The sequence below is a fragment of the Hypomesus nipponensis genome, chromosome 22 (genome assembly GCF_054491055.1).
Source record: "Hypomesus nipponensis isolate SF chromosome 22, ASM5449105v1, whole genome shotgun sequence".
NCBI lineage: Eukaryota > Metazoa > Chordata > Actinopteri > Osmeriformes > Osmeridae > Hypomesus > Hypomesus nipponensis.
In genome coordinates this window covers 1,264,648-1,284,856 of record NC_140382.1, presented here as the reverse complement: position 1 = coordinate 1,284,856, position 20,209 = coordinate 1,264,648, and the positions used below count along the sequence as shown (strand labels likewise).

The 20,209-nt window shown below is 40.0% G+C and overlaps 1 protein-coding gene across 2 annotated transcripts in view; it reads left to right on the top strand.

The window, feature by feature from the left end:
• Positions 1–20,209, top strand: part of mcc (MCC regulator of WNT signaling pathway) — a 334,586-nt gene that overhangs the window by 222,327 nt on the left and 92,050 nt on the right. Inside the window, exons 11-13 of one of the 2 annotated variants that reach the window (XM_084687681.1) lie at positions 5,754–5,902; positions 13,353–13,493; positions 17,265–17,365. In XM_084687681.1, the coding sequence (XP_084543807.1) occupies positions 5,754–5,902; positions 13,353–13,493; positions 17,265–17,365 (391 nt within the window). The remainder of the gene's footprint in view (positions 1–5,753; positions 5,903–13,352; positions 13,494–17,264; positions 17,366–20,209) is intronic. The other variant, XM_084687682.1, reaches the window with a different exon arrangement.

The window sequence follows — 20,209 nt, the reverse complement described above, 5'->3', positions numbered from 1 at the left end:
TGTAATCTAATATCATAATAAATACTACAACGAAAATGTATTTGTGAGGAATGTTTATTTTAACGATTGAAAACAGATACATCATAGACCGCTGTAGTATGTGTTACCCTGGCAACAGAGGCTAATGTCATGATGCTAATGCTTCAGTGAGTAGACTACCATTTCCGAAAGTAGATGTACTTCCTTATATCAGCTTATATTGTACATTACACTTTGTGTTTCATATCACAAAGTACCCTGGTACCCTGGCCTCTTTGCTTGTGGCGTTTCTGAAGCTGCCTTGCAGTAAAATTATCTTCTAAAACTGGTTGTTCCCATCCTTGATTGTAATTGGCTATATCGCGTTCCATGATGTTGTAAAATCCAGCATAACCTTACTGGTTGTCCTCATAACATTCTTTAACATTCCATATTACTGCGCATTGAATATATTTCAAATTAAAAAAGACGGCAACGGTGTCCATCTGGCTGTTGCGTGCTAACGATATATGTAGGAACTATACTTTGTAGTGGCAAAGGAATGACGGTTTATTATTAAACTATTTTGTTTATAATTGTTTTTATTTATGAAACCATATCAAATATTTGTAGTAACAGTTTTAGAAAAGCAATAATCCCTGCAAGTCCGTGTTCTAAAATCCTTTTTGTAATTTGAATTGTACATGAGCAGCAACAAATGTAGGCTTTTAAATCTATGCCTCTTCATAAATAATAAGTAGTCATTTTATGTAAAAAAAAAAAATATCAGTTGTAAAAATTACTGTTGAAGCCACTTAAAAGTTTCTACCTTTTCTGATTATTATTACACTCCGCTTCGCGTCGTGCCTAACAACTCCCCTTAACTGTTTTAAAATCAGCACAAAACACGGCCTCTTGGGGCTGATTGCTTAAGTTAGCATAGCTATAAGTTAACAAGCTGCTAAACTAATGTTCTGATAGAGGTAGTCACGTGTGTTTTCGTGACGTTTGTGATGTATAACATCACGTCATTGACTGGTTAACAAGTTAGCCACCGTTAGGTACTTTTCGCCTTAAACCATGCATCGGACTGTAAATACAAATGAGCCACTCTTCACTCACTCAATCGCTACCAAGACAAAACCTTTGACAGGGATGTTGTCTATGTAGTCCAAATATTGGCAAAGGCTTAGGGGGGCAAAATAAATAATAAATATATATGTCAGAGAACATGGGTTGTGCCCTTGCCGAAGGCAAAGCACACCCAATACGAATACATAGAAACACTTAAGGTGGCTTCGCCGCAACCCTTGAAAAAGGGATGTTTCTTCTTTTGCTGTGCTTATAAAATACAATTTGCCAGGTGTATTGCTCATGACCCAAGACTGTTCAGTTCGGATAAGCAGTTCCCAACAAATAAACATACGTGTTTGCCCTTTTCACACAGCTTGCTTATTTTTGTACCAGTAATAAACCTTCAGTGGAGGTCGTTACAGAACCAAATCAATGACTCTTCTCTGACTCTTGTCTGAGTTGACCAGGGTGTGGGGATACTCACAAACCCCCGTCTGAACGCCGAGTTAACCCAGGTGGACGAGAGGGTCGCCTCGGAATATGTTGTCCCGAAGGTCTCCGGAGGCAATTGCAAGGTACCGACAGGCCCGAAGGGCTACGGCTTCTGCTGTGAGAGATGCAAAGCATCAGGATGTGGAAGAAGTTCAGAGAAGACATAGAGGTCTTTTGGTCTTCACCAAGGTGCTTCTGGAACCATCCGCCACCTCAAGAGGGGGAATCGGTCATAGAACGGCCAATCAGATCTTCACACTCGCAAGGATCCTGGAGGGGGCCTGGGAGTATGCCCATCCGATCTACATGTGTTTTGTGGATCTGGAGAAGGCGTATGACCGGGTCCCCTGGGAGATACTGTGGGAGGTGCTGTGGGAGTATGGGGTGAGGGGGGGCCTTTCTTAGGGCGATCCAATCCCTGAACACCCAAAGCAAGAGCTGTGTCCTGGGGCCTGTACTACGAATCAAGATTTGGCATTAGCGAGGTAACTTCAGGTTCAACCCAGGGTTTTCTGTACTACGACGGTGGATCACTTGTTACCGGGGTAGATCGCCATGGTAACACATGCTGAACGGCTAACCTGGTCGGGAGCAGGTTAAGTTGGAGATCAGAGATCAACCGGTATAAAAACCCCGCCCACTAGCTCATTCTTGACGATAATGTCGTCACCGTTCATAGTAAATCCTGTGCAGCTTGGTGCGCGGATAGTGAGAAGTGCGCTCAGAAGAGCCAGAACATTTAGAGACCGACAAAACCCTTTCGCATTCCCTCATGAGTATCTTTCTGAAAGATATAGATTCTTAGCAGAGGGAATTACGTATATTGCCAGCTTCTTGAGCCGTATGTTGCCAATGCGACGCATTGAAGCTGTGCACTCAAGTCCCACAGACTGAATGCATAGCGTTTCGTTATTTCGCTATGGGTAGCTAGTTTTATAGTTTGGGTGATGCGGAGAACCTGAGCAAGAACATGGTCTGCCGCGCAATTTTGAACGGATTTTATTTAATGGCTGTTGCCACCATATTCTGATTCATGGAGTGATGAAAAATAGATATCCAAAGTGCCCTTTGTAAAAACTTTGGACTCCTAATATTTTGACAAAATGAAAGGAGGTTTTTCACTCAATGTTCTGATTTCTGCTCTGGAAATGTATGCAAAGAATATCATGTTTTACAACGTCATCATTTGCTCATTTAAATATAGGCCTACATTTACAGGAAACTAGTAATGAAAACATTATTTGACCTACTATTAGTTATCAACTTGGAAGGTCTCATGTTGACATGTTATCCCTATTCACTGTGTCTCCCCTTAACCCTTTTGTCCTTGGGTTGCTTTGACCCATTTTCTAATCATTTCCATATCAGAAATTGGGGTTTCTTTCAACCAAAACCTTTCAAACCAAAAAGAACAATGGGTATCTGTACAAAGCTCTTCACAAGTGATACATAAATGATCATTTCACTACTTTCATTGATTTTTGATGTTTCATTCACTTTTATAGCATTTTTCAAAAATAATAAATAGGACATTGAAAGAGAGAAGTGGTGAAAACCCCCACAAAAGATTCAAAAGGCACAACAAAAAAGCCACAAAAAGGTATAAAAATATCAAAACGTAGACAAAAGTTTAACAAATACATCCTCATGTGTTCTCCCTCCCCTAGGAACAGGAAAAATATGTCAGTGTAACTAAGTTTAGTGTCGTTCATTCAGTCATGTACGATCTCTTCTCATATTCCAGTTTTTCTGTCTCCAGCCTTGTTTTTTTAAATTAAAAGCCTTTCATAATCGAGCTCCAGGATTCTTTTATACAGGGCCCTTACACTGTCTGCTCCAACCTGAAACAAATGAAGAACATTGTCCCTTTGCAAGGCACACTTGGAGAAAGTTGAAGATGTCCATTTGACTACTGTGGTTTTTTGCTTATACCTTGTGTCTTTGTCTTGGCCTTGAAGTGGAGGCCCTAGGCTCAGGGGGAGGAAGAAGTTCCTCTTCCTGCTGAGTTCAACACCATAGAAATGTAATCAATTGAATCATATTTGAAATTAGCACTTTAAGGACTTGTGTTTTATGTTGAGACCACCACAATTAGTAAGTCATTACAGACACTTCAATCACAGCCACACGTTCACACACTCTCACCATCTGTGTTGCAAGTGGTAAATAAAACTCAAAAGGTGTACCCCCAAAATGAGCAGGCAGACACAGTTTCCTGATTATCTTGGACGTCCACTTGAGAAAGTAAATGGTATATTTCATCCATATTCAGCAACCACATATGGCATACATACTGGCGTATGACTATTGGTTTCACTGTTACCTCTGTATGGCACAGTGGGACGACGGTGGGTGGTGGCAGCAACACCACTGTATTTCCTGTCACTGCAGAGAACAGTAATACATTTCACTCCTACAATATTCATAAATAATTGTTGAATGAACATGGTCACATAGATTACTTGAAACATACATATGCCTGGGCTTCCAACCTGCTGCCACCAGTTGCCTAATTTGTCTTCCTGTTGGCTGCAGGCAATTTCATTGTTCTATAGGCCTTTTGTAGCTATACAATATCCAACAAAAGGGACTAATTCAGGCAATTCAGCCTTGTACTTGTTGGCCTTAAAATATGTGCAAGTATTGCCTACTGCTACTTACCGTTTTGAATTATGGTTTTATATTTATTTAGCATTTGCTCCCACGATCGTTTGCCACTGCGGGGTTGCAACTAAAATAATACAGCAACAAAAGTTTAACGTTGTGGAATGCACCCGTGTAATTATGGTCACATCTTCAATAAGTCATCTAGTTTACGCATTTACAGCGTATGCTATTTTTTGCCAGCTTGGCAGCAGCGACTTTGTTGAATTTTGCCTGTATTATGTCTGTATTCCTGATATGCTTGTATTACAAACCTTGTCTGCTCCTCCTGCGTGAAATATACAATGGACATACGATGGACATACGATGCAAACACCGCCCTTTTATGTGAACGCGCACGTCTCTAGATTGGAAAGATCTGGGTTGAGTTAGAGTTGATAACCGCCGTCGTAGTACCGCTTATCGTGACTGCTATTGTTAGGCTTCGCGTAGCCGGGTAACTGAAAGTAATCCAGAGCATGTTGATCTTGATTCGTAGTACAGGCCCCAGGTCTTCGGCACAAAGACAAGTTTGTTCCGTGTGCTGCGCTTTGTAAACAATACACGATATCAGGATATTCATGGGAAGGATATACCTCTAAATCTGAGACCATGGTTCTCAGCAGGAAACGGATGCGGTGCTTACTCCGGGTAGGGAATGGGTTCTTACCCCAACTGAAAGAGTTCAAGTACCTTGGGGTCTTGCTCGTGAGTGAGGGGAAAATGGAGCGGAAAGTTTGCCGGAGAATCGGGGCAGCGGGGGCGGTTTTGCTTTTGCTGTATCGCACCATTGTCAGGAAAAGAAAGCTGATCCGGAAGGCAAAGCTCTCAATCTACCAGTCAATTTTTGTTCCTACCCTCTTTTATGGTCATGAAAGTTGGCACGTCCGGCTGGGAGGAGGCCTTGGAAGACCCAGGACTAGGTGGAGAGATTATTCTCCACACTGGCCTGGAAACGCCTCGGGATTCCCCAGTCAGAGCTGGTCAATGTGGCTCAGAAAAGGGAAGTTTGGGGCCCCCTGCTGGAGCAGCTGCCCCTGCGACCTGAAACCTGATAAGCGGTTGACGATGGATGTTTTTTTTTTTGTGTGACCAAAAATCTATCCTCATGATGCCTGGTGGGTTTTCCTATTTAAATTATCAAAATCTTTAGCATTATCCCATCATTGAAAGAGGCATCTTCCATAAATCCATTTTTGCATGCGTGAGTGTGTGTTCCCTCCCTTCCTTACACTCTCTCCCTCATGTTCCATCCCCCCACACTCCTGTTCTCAAACACATATTGTGCCACAATTGTGGAATTGGGGCACAGTGCAGTCGCCAGAAGGGTTTGGTGCTCAGTTGAACTATATCTTGGGATCGCTCTCCTCCCCATGGCCAGGACATGGGTGAGCATTTGGACTTGGCCCCTAGAATCCTTGATAAGGCTGATCACTATTCTTGGCTGCCCTTGAAGGAAGGACAGTGAGATGGGATAAAAGCAGAGGGAATTTCATCAACTTGAGCATGTGCATGATGCAAAATGTTTCTCCTTCATCCCCTTATGACATTTTTCCATTATTCCCTGGTGGCCCATTTCGCTGCAGGTATCCAGTAATGTAGCGGAGCACCTGGCCCACTCCCTGCAGGAGTGTTCCAACATCCAGGAGATCTTCCAGACCCTCTACTCCCATGGCTCAGCCATATCTGAGAACAAGATCAGAGAGTTTGAGGTGGAGACAGAGAGACTAAACAGGTGAATGATTTTCCACTACAGTTCTCAATTGCTTAGGGTTACCATAACTCTAACCCAACCTGCTCAGGTTGGGTATCATTTGTTTTTCAACGATAGGGGTGCCAAATCAATACTTTTAAAATGGTGCCTAAATGGTGCTTGAACTAAGAAAAAAAGAGCCTCAAAATGACAGTGGGTGACTTAAAAGAACGTATTTTTAATTGAAATTGTATTTAACTGAAATTGAACAATATATTAAAAGTATACTTAAATATATAAATATAAGTAAATACAAAACACAACAAATGTACATAACAAATTTACAATAAAACCTAAGCCACCTAACCCAACTACAATAATTTAACATTACATAACAGTTAACGTACCAATAACAGCAAAACAGTTATGGTATTAATCCGGGTATTCTTTATAACCTAATACCATACTACAAATTACATGTGAGAAAAAAATTTGTGATATGTGATTTTGCCCCATTATTCAAAAATGTCTTACCATCAACCAATCACTGTTGTCTGCCATGTTCCTTGACTTTCCATGTTGTTTTTCCGGTACATACCGGTCATATAGGTACCGGTGTCATATTGGCACAAAGTTTCCACACCCAACCCTATAAATGACAGTATATCTCCAAAAATATGTTTGTGAATTGCCAATTGAATGGTTGTCTGCTGAAGGACCCTGCTTTCTTGGCTTTTTCTAGACATGTGTGTTTTATCACCCAGTAAAAATTTTAATTTTAATTTTTTAAGCTAATTTATGGATATTTCACTCCTGCTTACTGTTAAATAGCTGCCAGGTGCGTGTGTGTTTTTTCCTGCATTCCAAGGCTGCGTTTCTCTTTTCTCTCTTTTCTTTTGGCTCTCAACGAAGGCAGTCACATTTTCTTTCCCTCTCCTCCCCCTGACCTTCCCTGCTTGCTTCCCTGCTTGGCTTCTATCCTATTGTCTAGTCATTCACGGAGAAATGCTCTGAAGTTTCAATCATTTGGATAGTTTTTGATTATATTACTCAAAAACACATGCAAATCCAACACATCATCGTCTACTGCGACCGGGAGTCCCCCATTTCACTGCAAGCCCCTCTCGGACCACTCGGGGTGCTGTTCGACCCCCTATCAAGCCTAATCAGACAACAATATCACAGGATTATCAAGATCCAAGGTATGCTAAGACTACCCACAGCCCATCAGCACTTAGAGGATCTAACGCTGCTAGCACTATAGAATCTACTGCTAGCACTGACACAGTGGCTGACCTTGGTCTAGTACAAGGTCCTACCATTTCTAACCCAAATAAGCTAAGAACTGGCTCCGCAGCTACTGATAAGGCAAACGTTAGAAATGCAAACACAACACCACATATGGCCACTATCTTGATTGGAGATGCCATGACAGCACATGTTAAACTGACAGAAAGACAGAACAAATATTTGTCTTAGCAACACATCTGTCGAGGAACTGTCATCAGAGGTACAAACAATCCTCAACAATAAACCAAAGAACCCTAAGATTAACATCCACACTGGCTCGGTTGATATCCTACACAAGAAAACTGGCACTGAGATACTTAAAAAACATTTCACCCAGCTACTGAACACACTCAACAGATATCAATATGTATTTATCAGTGGACCGTTTGCCTGCTTTCGCAGAGGAAAATAAGCCTTCAGTCGACTACTATCTTTCAACACATGGTTGGCATCTGTCTGATCCCAGTGACATAGACTTTCCCAAAGAAAATGGCATGGTAAAATGCATGGTAACAAACCTGAAACTAGTGTTAGAAGTCACAGAACTATCCATATTCTTCCAACAGATTTATCAACCCCTGTTTTATCTGTTAATACCCCACAGATGAAACTGGCCCTTCTAAATGTTAGATCACTAAATAACAAAACATTTTTAGTTAATGATCTGATCAAAGAAAACAACTTAGACTGCATCTGTCTAACAGAAACCTGGCTAAACAATGACATGGCAACAGCAACTCTGATAGAAGCGTGTCTGCCCGATTACAGCTTCCACCAAGTTTCTAGGAAATCAAAAAAAGGTGGAGGAGTCGCAGCTATTTTCTCCTCTAAACTGTTGTTCAAAACTACTGAGCTAGGTGAATTCATATCATATGAATATCTTGCTATAGAGCTCAAAACCGAATAAATACTTTTTATTATTATATATCGGCCACCCAAGCACTCGCCCATATTCGTACAAGAATTCTCTGAACTATTATCACTATGTGTCACTAGATATGACAAAGTAGTTTTAAACGGAGATCCAAGTAAATAAAAAAGCAGACCCAAGAACTATTGAGCTCTTAAATCTCCTCGACAGTTTCGATCTAACTCAACACATAACAGACCCAACACACCAGCACGGAAACACACCAGATCAAGTGATAACAACTGGACTAAATATCAATAATATTTTGTTAACTGATCTACCCCTCTCAGACCATCATTATACTTTTTAATGTGGAAATTATCCTAACAAAAAACACAAAAGAATTCTTAGTCCAAAAGAAATTTAGACAATACAGCTATGACGACATTTTTTGAACAATTTGCTCTATATGAGCCAACTAATCATGATTGCTCTCTGAATGAAATGGTAGAGAACCTCAATGATGCACTATTATCTGTGTTAGACTCTGTTGCACCACTGAAAACCAAAAAGGAGTGCACAAGCAGAACTTCCCCATGGCTGAGAAATAAAAATGTTAGTGAAACGAAAAGAAAATGCCGTGCAGCAGAGAGAAAGTGGAGGAAAACAAAGATCACTATCCACTACAATATCTACAAAGATACACTAACCACCTATAACAAAACCATCCGTCTAGCAAGGAGAGAATATTTCTCCAACATTATTACAGAAAATGCCAGAAATTCCAGTTCTTTTCTCCACCATTGACCAGCTGTTAAACACTGTCCTGTCCCACCCCCATCCTCAGCAGTTAAATGTGAAGAGCTTGCTTTGTTCTTCAAGAACAAAATAACTTTGATCAGAGCTAGTATTATTAATAGTGGGGTCAAAACTGACATCAGTAGATTCTGCAACATAACCATGAGCACATTTACCTGTATCACACTTAGTGAACTTTCCAAAATTATCAGCGAATCTAACTCCACAACCTCAGATATTGATCCAGATTGATTCAGATTGTGATAGTGTCTCAGGTCCGGTGCTAGAGATTATAAACACATCCCTTAGAACTGGCGTCTTCCCAGATGCCTTCAAAACAGCTGTTGTAAAGCCCCTATTAAAGAAACCCAAATTGGATAACAGTCTACTTGCAAATTACAGACCAATATCAAACCTTCCATTTATTAGTAAAGTACAGGAAAAGAGAGTTTTAGTCCAATTAAATTATTTTCTTGAAAAAAATAACATCCTGGAAGTCTCTCAGTCAGGTTTCTACGGTGGCCCTGAAGTGCAAATCACACCCCCTAATAGGAGTACATCCCCCAAATGAAAACACTCCCCCGAATACGAGTCAACTCCCCCCAAATCGGATGACTTGTTCACCTCCCCCCAATACAAAATCACGCTCCCCCAAATGAAAAACGACATTACATTAACTCAAAAACATTACATTAACTCTGAACGGAAAGGGTAGGTACTACACTTTAGCGCTGATTGGATGCAGTAGGCTAACTAACAAGAAATATGAAATTGATCGACAGAAGTACAAAATGCAATAGCCTGGCAGAGTTACATGCACCAGAACATTTGTTTGGCTATCGAAGAATGTAGCAATTATAGGCTACTTAAGCAAAAGTATTTCGTGTTAAATGTAAAAATCGATAGCCAAACAACTATCCTGGTCCACGTTACTCTGTCATTGTGGCATTTCGTTCTTCTGTAGTGGACTATTAGTTTTTTCTTCTGAAAAGTCCTGCTTCCTTCAGCTGCGTTTTTAGCGTGCGCATAGGCTACTTATATTGTGAAACGTTAACAGCATATCTGAGATTATTTCATAGGAATGACCCTAATTAAAATAGAGTAGTGTCATGACTCTGAATTGTAAACATTAATATTTCCTCTTTCCTTCCAACCAAAACGATCAAGTTCATGATAATGACAGAGTTACGTGGACTAGTTGTTTGGCTATCGATGTTTACGTTTAACATGCAATTTATTCTTTTGCATACTAGCCTATGCTACATGCTTCGATACCCAAATAAATGTCCTGGTGCACTTAATTCTGTACTTCTGTCGATCAATTTCTTATTTCTTGTTAGTTAGCCTACTGCATCCAATCAGCACTAAAGTGTCGTACATACCCTTTCCGTTCAGAGTTAATGTAATGTGTTTTTGAGTTAATGTAATGTCGTTTTCCATTTGGGGGAGCCTGTTTTTGTATTGGGGGGAGGTGAACAAGTCATCCGATTTGGGGAGAGTTGACTCGTATTGGGGGGGAGTGTTTTCATTTGGGGGATGTACTCATATTAGGGGGTGTGATTTGCACTTCAGGGCCACCATAGGTTTCAGGAAATATCACAGTACTAAAACTGCTCTAACCAGAATAATTAGCGACCTCTGCTAGATCTCAGTGCAGCATTTGATACCATTGATCACGACATCCTAATCAATAGACTGGAAAATCTTATTGGGTTCACGGATGTTCACGGTGTATTGAACTGGATATAATCATATATCACCTATAATGTCCACTAATTCTGCCACTGGGAGCAGAAAAGTGGAAAATAAATCCTTTGGAGTTGTTTCTCTGATGTTTAGGAGTTTGTCTCGTTAGAGAACTCCGAAAATCTTTCACCTCGTAGGTGTGGAGTGGGGACAGAGAGAAGAGAGCAGAATTAGAGAATGTAAAGGAGCTACTAACAGTTACAATAACAGTAAGGTTGAAGTCCCCACTGGTCAAGTATGAACTAGTGCAGCAGTTTAACAGACCATTTCTTATATATTTGATGTAGCCCTAGACACCCAGACAGTACCAGCCCCCTTAGATTGAAACAAATATGTTCCAGAGAAGATAAACTCTAAATGAGAATGCCTTGTCCCCTGGATAAGTAACAAACAAGTTCTGGTTTACTTTATTTGTAAATTCAAGTTATATGATACATATGCAGACATAAACACACACTTCAGGTTTGCTTGATTTGAAGTTTTTAAACTAATATGCAAGCCATACAAGCCAATTGGCACAAGATGACATGGAGTAATATTGGTGTTCAATAGGCATATTGGAACATACACCTGAGTGCTATGAGATGGTAAATGTCCTCATACCGTGGCCCATAAGGTAAATCATAATGAATATAATAATTGTGATGGCAATAATCTATATCATGGGTAAAACTTTAGAATAATGGTCCGTTGTTAATGAGTAGCTATGCAGGAAGTAATAGGTAGTGCTACATTAACACTGAATTTAATACTATTAACTAATATGGAACCAAGATTAACTAAGCAGTAAGTTATAGCGAATTTAGTACAAAGGTAGTTGCTTGGTAGGTATTTGATTATTACTAAATAAATATATCCTCATTGAGAACTACTTGTGAACTATGACCAATTAAGAAAGAATAACCAATGAATTACTAATCACAAAAGCAAGGTCTAAATAGTGAACGTTTATGAATATTAACGTTATAACACGCCCCTGTATGATTATGGGACACGTCTCCCCCAATATTTGATCATACTGTATGATTATGGAACACGTCCTCCCCAACATTTGATCATACTGTATGATTATGCGGGCAATTTTGATGTGTCTGCTATTAGGTCTTTCTGCAGCTCAGAAAATATCAAATCACGGCCGGTTCATTTTCCTAATCCAGTCGACTTGTCTTACCGAAACCTATTTGTCCTGAATCCATGTCATGTTTTCCCTAAAGCTATACTGGTGCAACGTCAATGAGTAAGTTAGGAGCGCAAAATCATTTGTCAGTGGCACATTTTTATGGATGGTAATATCCAGCATTTGGCTAACATACGATAACAACGACTAGTTGAATTTCACTAGAATTTCGAATTGTAGAATTAGTGCGAATTTCAATTGCAATACTATACAGTTTGTATGAGGGACTTTTTACAAGCTAGCCAACAGCTAGCCTGGCATTACAGCTAGCAACAACTGTAGCTAGCGTTTTGGGCCATGTTCCTGTTCTCTGATTTGGGTTATCTAGCAAGTTATTTTACAGTCCTGCCTGTTCTTTCTTTCTTCATCATTTTTATTCCTTTGAAATTGCGTTGCTGTTGTATTTCACAGTAGTGGCCAATTAACATGTTTGTCACTTTAAAATAATGGTCCACATCACAAGTAGTTCCTGCAGGATGACAATGTAACACTTGAGTACTTATTGAGGAGTTAAGATGTTTTTCACTTTAAAATAATGGTCCATATCACAAGTAGTTCCTGCAGGATAACAAGGTAACTCTTGAGTAACTACTGAGGAGTTAACATGTTTTTCACTTTAAAATAATGGTCCACATCACAAGTAGTTCCTGCAGGATGACAAGGTAATGCTCGAGTAATTAGTGAGGAGTTATACTGGTTTTCACAAGTAATAGGCCTATAATAAGTCTATTTTTATATTTGACACATACGGTACAGGCATACATTTCTGTGAGGCACTAGTGATATTCTAACAAACATTGAAATCTGGAAGATTTGGTTTTGCGCTTATCGCAACATAAATGCAGGATGACAAGAGAACATCAATGTTTATATTCATATCCTAAAGAGAAGTCCTCCTCAGGTGGCTACTGTAACATAAAGGTAGGTCTTTGGAGTCAGACATTTAACTGACACTCAAGCTCATAATAGTAAACTAATCAAATTATGAGAGTGTCAGCATCACTTCCTAATTATTAAAAATGTTAAACAAATTATCATTATTTGTATTATACCTTGTTTAAGTTTGAAATAAACAGAGAACATGCATCCATTCTTAGGTAAGAGTAGTCAAAATCTCAACCTGTAGTTAACGTATTTGGGGGGATATAAAATTCATAAACTGGTTTCCACAAACAACCCATTTGAGGCACAAGCTTCTGAAAAGTTATGACCATGTTAAGAGTGAAACAACCAAATTGTTAACTTTTTAGACATGTTACTTTTGTGATTAGTAATTAATTGGTTATTCTTTCTTAATTGGTGATAGTTCACAAGTAGTTCTCAAGAGGATACATGTATTTAGTAATAACCAAATAACTACCAAGGAACTACCTTTGTTGTAATTTAGCTATTACTTACTGCTTAGTTAATCTTGGTTCCATATTATTTAATAGTATTAAATTCGGTGTTAATGTAGAACTACCTATTACTTCCTGCATAGCTACTTGTTAACAACGGACCATTATTCTAAAGTGTTACCATATAATGAATAGTGTGGATGTGAATGATGATGATACTCCCTGAAATGCAGGTTCAGTAAAATGTATTAACTTGAAACATAAACATGATGATAATGATTGTGTGTGTTCTAGTCGCATTGAGCACCTTAAATCTCAAAACGACCTGCTAACCATCACACTGGAGGAATGTAAGGGCAACGCGGAGAGGATGAGCATGCTGGTGGGAAAATACGAGTCCAACGCCACAGCACTAAGACTGGCACTACAGTACAGGTACACACTGACACACATGCATACACGTATATCCATACACCAATACACACGCACTCTTGCACACAAGTTCACACACATGTGATCAGGGAGCATTATCAACCCTCCATGCACAAAGCTATGTCCATTCAGAAATGCTTCAAGTTTGGCATGGAAAAACTTGATAGGCCTTTTCAGATCCCTGACCAAAGCACCATCAAACCCATTTGAGATACATTATAATGCCATGCCATGTGGCTGACATGAAACAAATGTGAATTAATTTCAACGTTTATTGGAAATCCTTCCAAGAAAAGTGAAGGCAGTTATAGAAACACCAATTCCACATTAATACCCATGATTTTAAAATGAGAGACTTGTATGGGGTTTAATATTGTCCAAACAACCAAAACTATTCCCTTATGTTTAAAGGAAGAGGGGAAACTGGACAGTGTATTTATATTAACCAAATAATGCCAGTACCAATCCAATTAGTTATTTGACTCTATAGGTTAAATCAGAGTGAGAATGGTCAAAATAAGGTTAAATTAAATATACTTATATTTAATAACATTGTAAATGAATGAAATCAATTACAAGGCAAACATTATACAAAATTAACTTTACATTTTACTAAATCTTACCTACTGTACCTTGATTATTGTAAACCAGAGAGAAATAAAGCGGTGAGGAAGGAGGAGTAGGCAGGCCAGATAGCTGAGGAGAAGGCCCCAGGAGATGAAGAATCCAAAGAACAATGCTTCACAATTCCCTTTATACCCAAGAACAACCAATCACACCACATCTCAGTGTTTCCCCTATGTTGATTTTGTAGTGGCGGCCCGCCACGGCTAAATTTCTGCCGCCACGGTATCAGAAATAAGGCTGTACAAGATTTTAGGCAGTCTATCAGCAGTGATTGTTAGAGTGCATGTCGGAGAATAGCAAGGACACGCGCGTCACAGCGCAGTTGATATTGCGTGTGTGCGTCTTTATGTTTTCAGTTCATTAAAGCCTGTTATTGTATTAGTCTACAGTTATTGCAAATTTAAGTTAACTGGTGATTTTCGTTGTTTGTATTCTTCCCCTGCTAGCATAATTGCATGCCAGTTGATTCGATAGCGATTGCTGTCCTTGCTCACGTTTGTATTTTAGGTGCATTATTATGCTGAAGTAGTTTTAATTAATAGTGGGTATATTGTTACTATTTGCTAAAGAATGCTTAGCCTATCAAGATCAAATGAAGTCGACAGTGTACATGCTTTCGAGTACCTTGATCGATAGGCTAGGCTACTGACCATTTACAATAAGTTGTTACGTCAATTATTAATTGGCAGCATGTTTCTGTCATTTAGAACATACTTTAAGTAGCCTAACTGTATTGCTTTACGGAAAATAGGACAAAAATATATGCAATATTACATTTGTTATTAGACTATTACATTAACCTACTCCAAAATATAGGGTTGGAACTTTATTTCGGCCGAGGGGGAGGGGGGCGGACAGACCTGCCCCCACTGCTAAAAAAAATCCTAGGGGAAACACTGCATCTTGACCCTTACTTATCAATATATGGCTAGCAATGCTACAGTAAGTTATGCAATGAGGTATGAGAGCCATCTAGTAGAGACTCCGTCCAGCAACTCCAGATTTTTGCATATGAGAGGTGGGGGCAGGGTGATTCCCAGCCTTACAGACTCAACAAGTAGGTATCAGTATACTGAGCAGTGGCCACATACTTTTGGCCATTTACAGTAGTGTTAACTTGCCTACAGCACATGCTTTTCTGATAATGACTTCTATGGGTATTTACAAGTAGGAAACAACATTTTGGCCAGATGGTCCCTATTTACCTGTGCTTTGGGTGCTACAAAGCACAGGTAAATAGCACAGTCCATCACAATACCTACTGCCTCGCAGAGTGTATGTAATATCCAAGTGCCTTGCGTTACGCATGGCAATATTGTGCAGAACACAAAATTTCACAAAGGAAGCATTGGAATTTTTACTTTCTCTCTGATTGGAAAGGTATTTTCAGTTACTTAAATTGTTTGACACTGACCCCATTGATTGAATGTTTATTGTCTCGGGGGGTCCATGTACATTATGGCATGATGAGCCAGGTATTGAATAATCACTGTGTCCTATCAGTGACCCGTCCAAAAATTCACACATTTCGTAATATCAAAGAATCAGGCACTAAGCCAAGGTTGCATACAGAAAAATGATTTCTGTATTTACATATTTACATAAAAGGCATTATGGTCTATTAATCAGGGATGCAAACACATGTATGGTCAAAAAAGAGAGAGGTAATTGAAGCCCTCACCCCGTGGCAAATATCCATATACCTACATTGCCACCAACCCCCTGACATCCCTGGCCCACCCCTATATGCACATAGAGTAAAATTACATTCTGAAGATCAAAATACACCAACACCAATTTGTAATATTCAATTTTATTTTTTATTCCGAGACAAAAACTCTTATTAAATTATCTATCACTTCTTCTGGTTTTACTCCTTCTTCCTCTTCTTCCTGGCCACCTCTAAGGGCACTAAATGTTGATGATCCTAGCCAACTCCTTCAGCTGAGTAACAGCCATTATTACTTTTGAGAGGTACTTTGTTCTACTTGCCACAAGCTGTGTATGCCTTGGTCACCTTCCTAATAAAATCCATGACAGTAGGAGATTTCTTTAAGACTGCAAGGGAAGCTCGGTTTCCCCTAAAACAGGGGTACTCGATTAGAAACTCAAAAGGTCCACTCACCAAATTTCCATTCAGTCCAGGGTCCGGAACGGACCATGGTTTATTTTTCTGGCCCCTATCTCTCCCATTGACTCCCATTCAAAATTGACTTAGGTTTAGGAGGGCACAGTGCCCGTGCCCGTGGTCTGGGCATATTTCTCCCATAGACCAGAGTTCTGGGGGTAATTTTGTTCTAAGTGTCTATGCTTTGTGTCATAGTGACATTTCACATTAGCTCTACCACTTTTGACTAGGGCAACCGTCTAATTGCAGATTAAACATATCGGTTTTGTGCTCCCCACCGGCAACACAAATGCGTACTTGTCAGTCCATTCTGTCTGAAACTTGCGATTTTCTGATTCAACTTTTTGCTGGGTTTTGTCACGCCATGATTTTTGCTAAGGAAGAAACAGGTAGGCTAGCTACCGATAGCAAATCAATTAGCCTGCGTTGTTGCGAATGACACACACAACCTGCGTTACCCACAGAGGTTGCGGCCAACGTTGAGTGAGTGAGTTGTCATGGTGAATACAGTTATTACAGTTCCTGATTGGAGCTTAATACTGGACACGGAAGATATAAAGCACATCTAGTATGAAAAAATAGGCTATAGCACAAAATCACGCACCAATGAATTGCGTCTTGGTATTGCGGTGCGGATCCAGACCGGAGTCCGTTTATTGAGTACCCACCGCAGACAGTAAAAGATACGCAGCAAGAAGAAACACTAGTGGTTTACGCTTGCGCGCATAGGCTACTGCTGTTTTGCATATTTCCTATTTACTTGTTTGGTGGAGGCAATCCAGAATTACTTAATTCCCCCCTCTTAAAAAAAACTCTTCGGATCTGCACGATTCACGCAAGTCACCCAAACTGACGTGAAAAAAGCAGTAGCCGCCGAAAAGCGTGCTGTTTGCATCCCTGATTAATAGCTAGTGTAACCAATATGGCTGCTGAATTACACAAGAGCAGGAGCATAATCTTACAATTTCTGTTATTTTATGTACTGTAATCTTACATCTCTCTCTGCCTCTCTTTTTCAGTGAACAATGTATAGAGGCTTATGAGCTGCTGTTAGCCCTGGCTGAGAGTGAACAGAGCCTAGTGCTTGGTCAGTTCAAAGCTGCCAGTGTTGGTACAGTGGGTATGTATAACATGATTCTCGTACACTGGCTAGTAGTGCCAAACAGGATTGTGTCTCTTTGATAAATGCTTGTTTATTACAGATAATTAAACCCATGGTTGACCGAAACAAATCCAGATCCAGAAAACACAAACCCTTCTCACTCACCTTCAGAAAATGTTAGAATTGGTAGCACACACACCAGACCCGGCGCCAGACACAAATTCACGGACGGGTATGCCATTGTTTTGGGGGGGGGGCACAAGTAAAATATTATTATATGATCATTATTTTTATTATCTTCCAAATGAGCATTGAATTAATTCATACAGGTCTACTGACACGTTTAGCTACAAGGAGGACCCAAATGCAAAGTGCGGAACGGAAAGTTTATTAATGAACAACTGAAAATCAGCAGAAGGCTCGGGAAACAAAACGGCAAGTAAAGCCATAGAAGGTAAATCCAAAGGGTGATCCGAAAAACGTTGTCCAAGATCGGGAGGGCAGTCCAGTGAATCCAAGGAAGGGTAGGAAAGCGCCTCACCAAAAAAACATGCACAATAGGGAACACGTCAATACCACAAAACTCTTCAGCAAAAAAGGATGGGAACAGAGGATAATTATAAGATGCGTAATCAGTGCACAACACATGGTGAGAAGGAGGAAAAAGGTGCTGATAGAAAGACGCTCTTCAGCTCAGTTAGCTCTAATGGTCATTGACAAAACTCAAAATTATGGAAATATTTTCTGTTCCTGTAGGGTCTCTAGTTCCATCCACTTTTATAGTGTAAAATGACTCGCCAACCTCTTTCACAATCTGCTCTGTGACCATAGTACTCAATGTTGATTATGTTGCTCTGAATATCATGGCTAGTGTATCTAGCATTGTGTGGAATGGACTGTGCTATTCTGGCCAAGGCAGGATCTTTCCTTAAAGTGTAGTCAAAAAAGGACAAGAATAGGCCACAGCAATCTCCAGACATACGATCAAAACCATCATTGTCCCCTCTAAAAGGTAGCTGGTTTACTGTAAGGAAGTCGATGGCATCAATGATAGCTGACAGGTAGTATCTATTACGTTGCAACTGTTCTGTATTTACCAACGTAGCCATTTAAAATCAAATCAAATTTATTTGTATAGCCCTTTTTACACGCAAGCATGTCACAGAGGGCTTCACATACGCCCGTAGAACTGCCCCTCAACCAACCTAAACCCTCAAGGAAGACAAGGAAAAACTCCCAGAAAAACTCCCAACGGGAGAAAAAATGGGAGAAACCTTGGGAGGAGCAATTCAGAGAGGGATCCCCTCCTCCAGAGACGGTTGGCAAGAGAGAGGAGCAGTACACAAGCTAAACATAGTCATACAGTGTCAATGGGTTTTGAAACACCAAAAATCCATTGTTCGGCTTTATAGACGTTGGATGAGACCTGGAAACTCGCTGTTGGCCGTCATGGAGGCTGGTTTCCGGTTGACGACCTGGTCCAGCGTTGGTAGACCGACGACCAGGCAGGTCCTGACAGCTCAGACCCCCCACACCACAGGGGATGTGTTGGGGGGACAGAGAGGAGAACAGGGATTAGAGAATGCCAGGAGCAGCTAACAGTTTCAGTCGTAATAGAATGAGATCCCCACCGGTCAAGTGTGGACTAGTGCAGCAATTTAACAAAGCTAAGAGGGTATTTGCCCCACACACCAAGACAGCGACAGCCCCCCTTGGTTGGAACATGAAATCTGTTCCAGGGGAAACAACTCTAAAATAGGTTATATTTATACGAATGAGGATGAAAACAACCAGCCCCCCGTTGTCTCCAACTAGTAAACTATAACAATTAAAATATACAGCAACGGAACTATTACAGTAACAATATACAATAACAGGTTTACTTTATTTGTAACATTTAAGTGGGCAGTGTGAACATAAGCTAAAATTACAATTTAAAAGTTACATGTGATACACACATAGGCAAACGCACACCCCAGGTTTACATAGAAAGTACACACATTTAACAATCATAGGATTGACTAAACAAGAACGTTTTTAATCTAGTTTTAAAGGTCGAAACAGTATCAGCCTCCCTAATTGAGACAGGTAATTTGTTCCAGAGAAGAAGAGGTGCTCTATATGAGAACGCCCTACCTCCAGCAGTTTTTTTCTTAATTTTGGGTATTACCAGATAACCGGCATCTTGAGATCTTAGAGTCCTTGCGGGGCAATAGGGTGCAAGGAGACCGGAGAGGTACAGTGGTGCCAATCCATGTAGAGATTTGTAAGTTAGTAGTAAAACTTTGAAATCAGCTCTGGCTTGGATAGGGAGCCAGTGTAAAGAGATAAGAGTAGAGGTTATATGATCAAACTTTCTTGTTTTTGTCAATAGTCTAGCAGCAGCATTTTGTACCTGCTGTAAATTTTTCAAGTAGGTAATAGGGAGGCCAGAGAACAACACATTGCAGTAGTCCAATCGGGATGTAACAAAAGCATGTATTAGTTTTTCAGCATCATCTTTGAGAGGAATTTTCGTATTTTGGCAATATTACGTAGATGGAAAAATGCAGTTCTGGTGATTTGTTTAATATGGTACTCAAACGAAAGGTCTGGGTCCAATGTGACTCCTAAATTTTTAACCAACTGGCTTTGAGATACTTTGACACCATCTAAGTTTAAGGTCAGATTGGATAAATTATTTCTGTATTTTTTAGGGCCGAAAATTGGAACCTCGGTTTTATCCGAATTAAGAAGAAGGAAATTTGCTGTCATCCAATTTCTCAACCCGGAAACAAATTTTTCCATAGCATGTGGAAATTCTCCAGGCTTTATGGACATGTATAGCTGAGTATCATCTGCATAACAGTGAAAATTTACCCC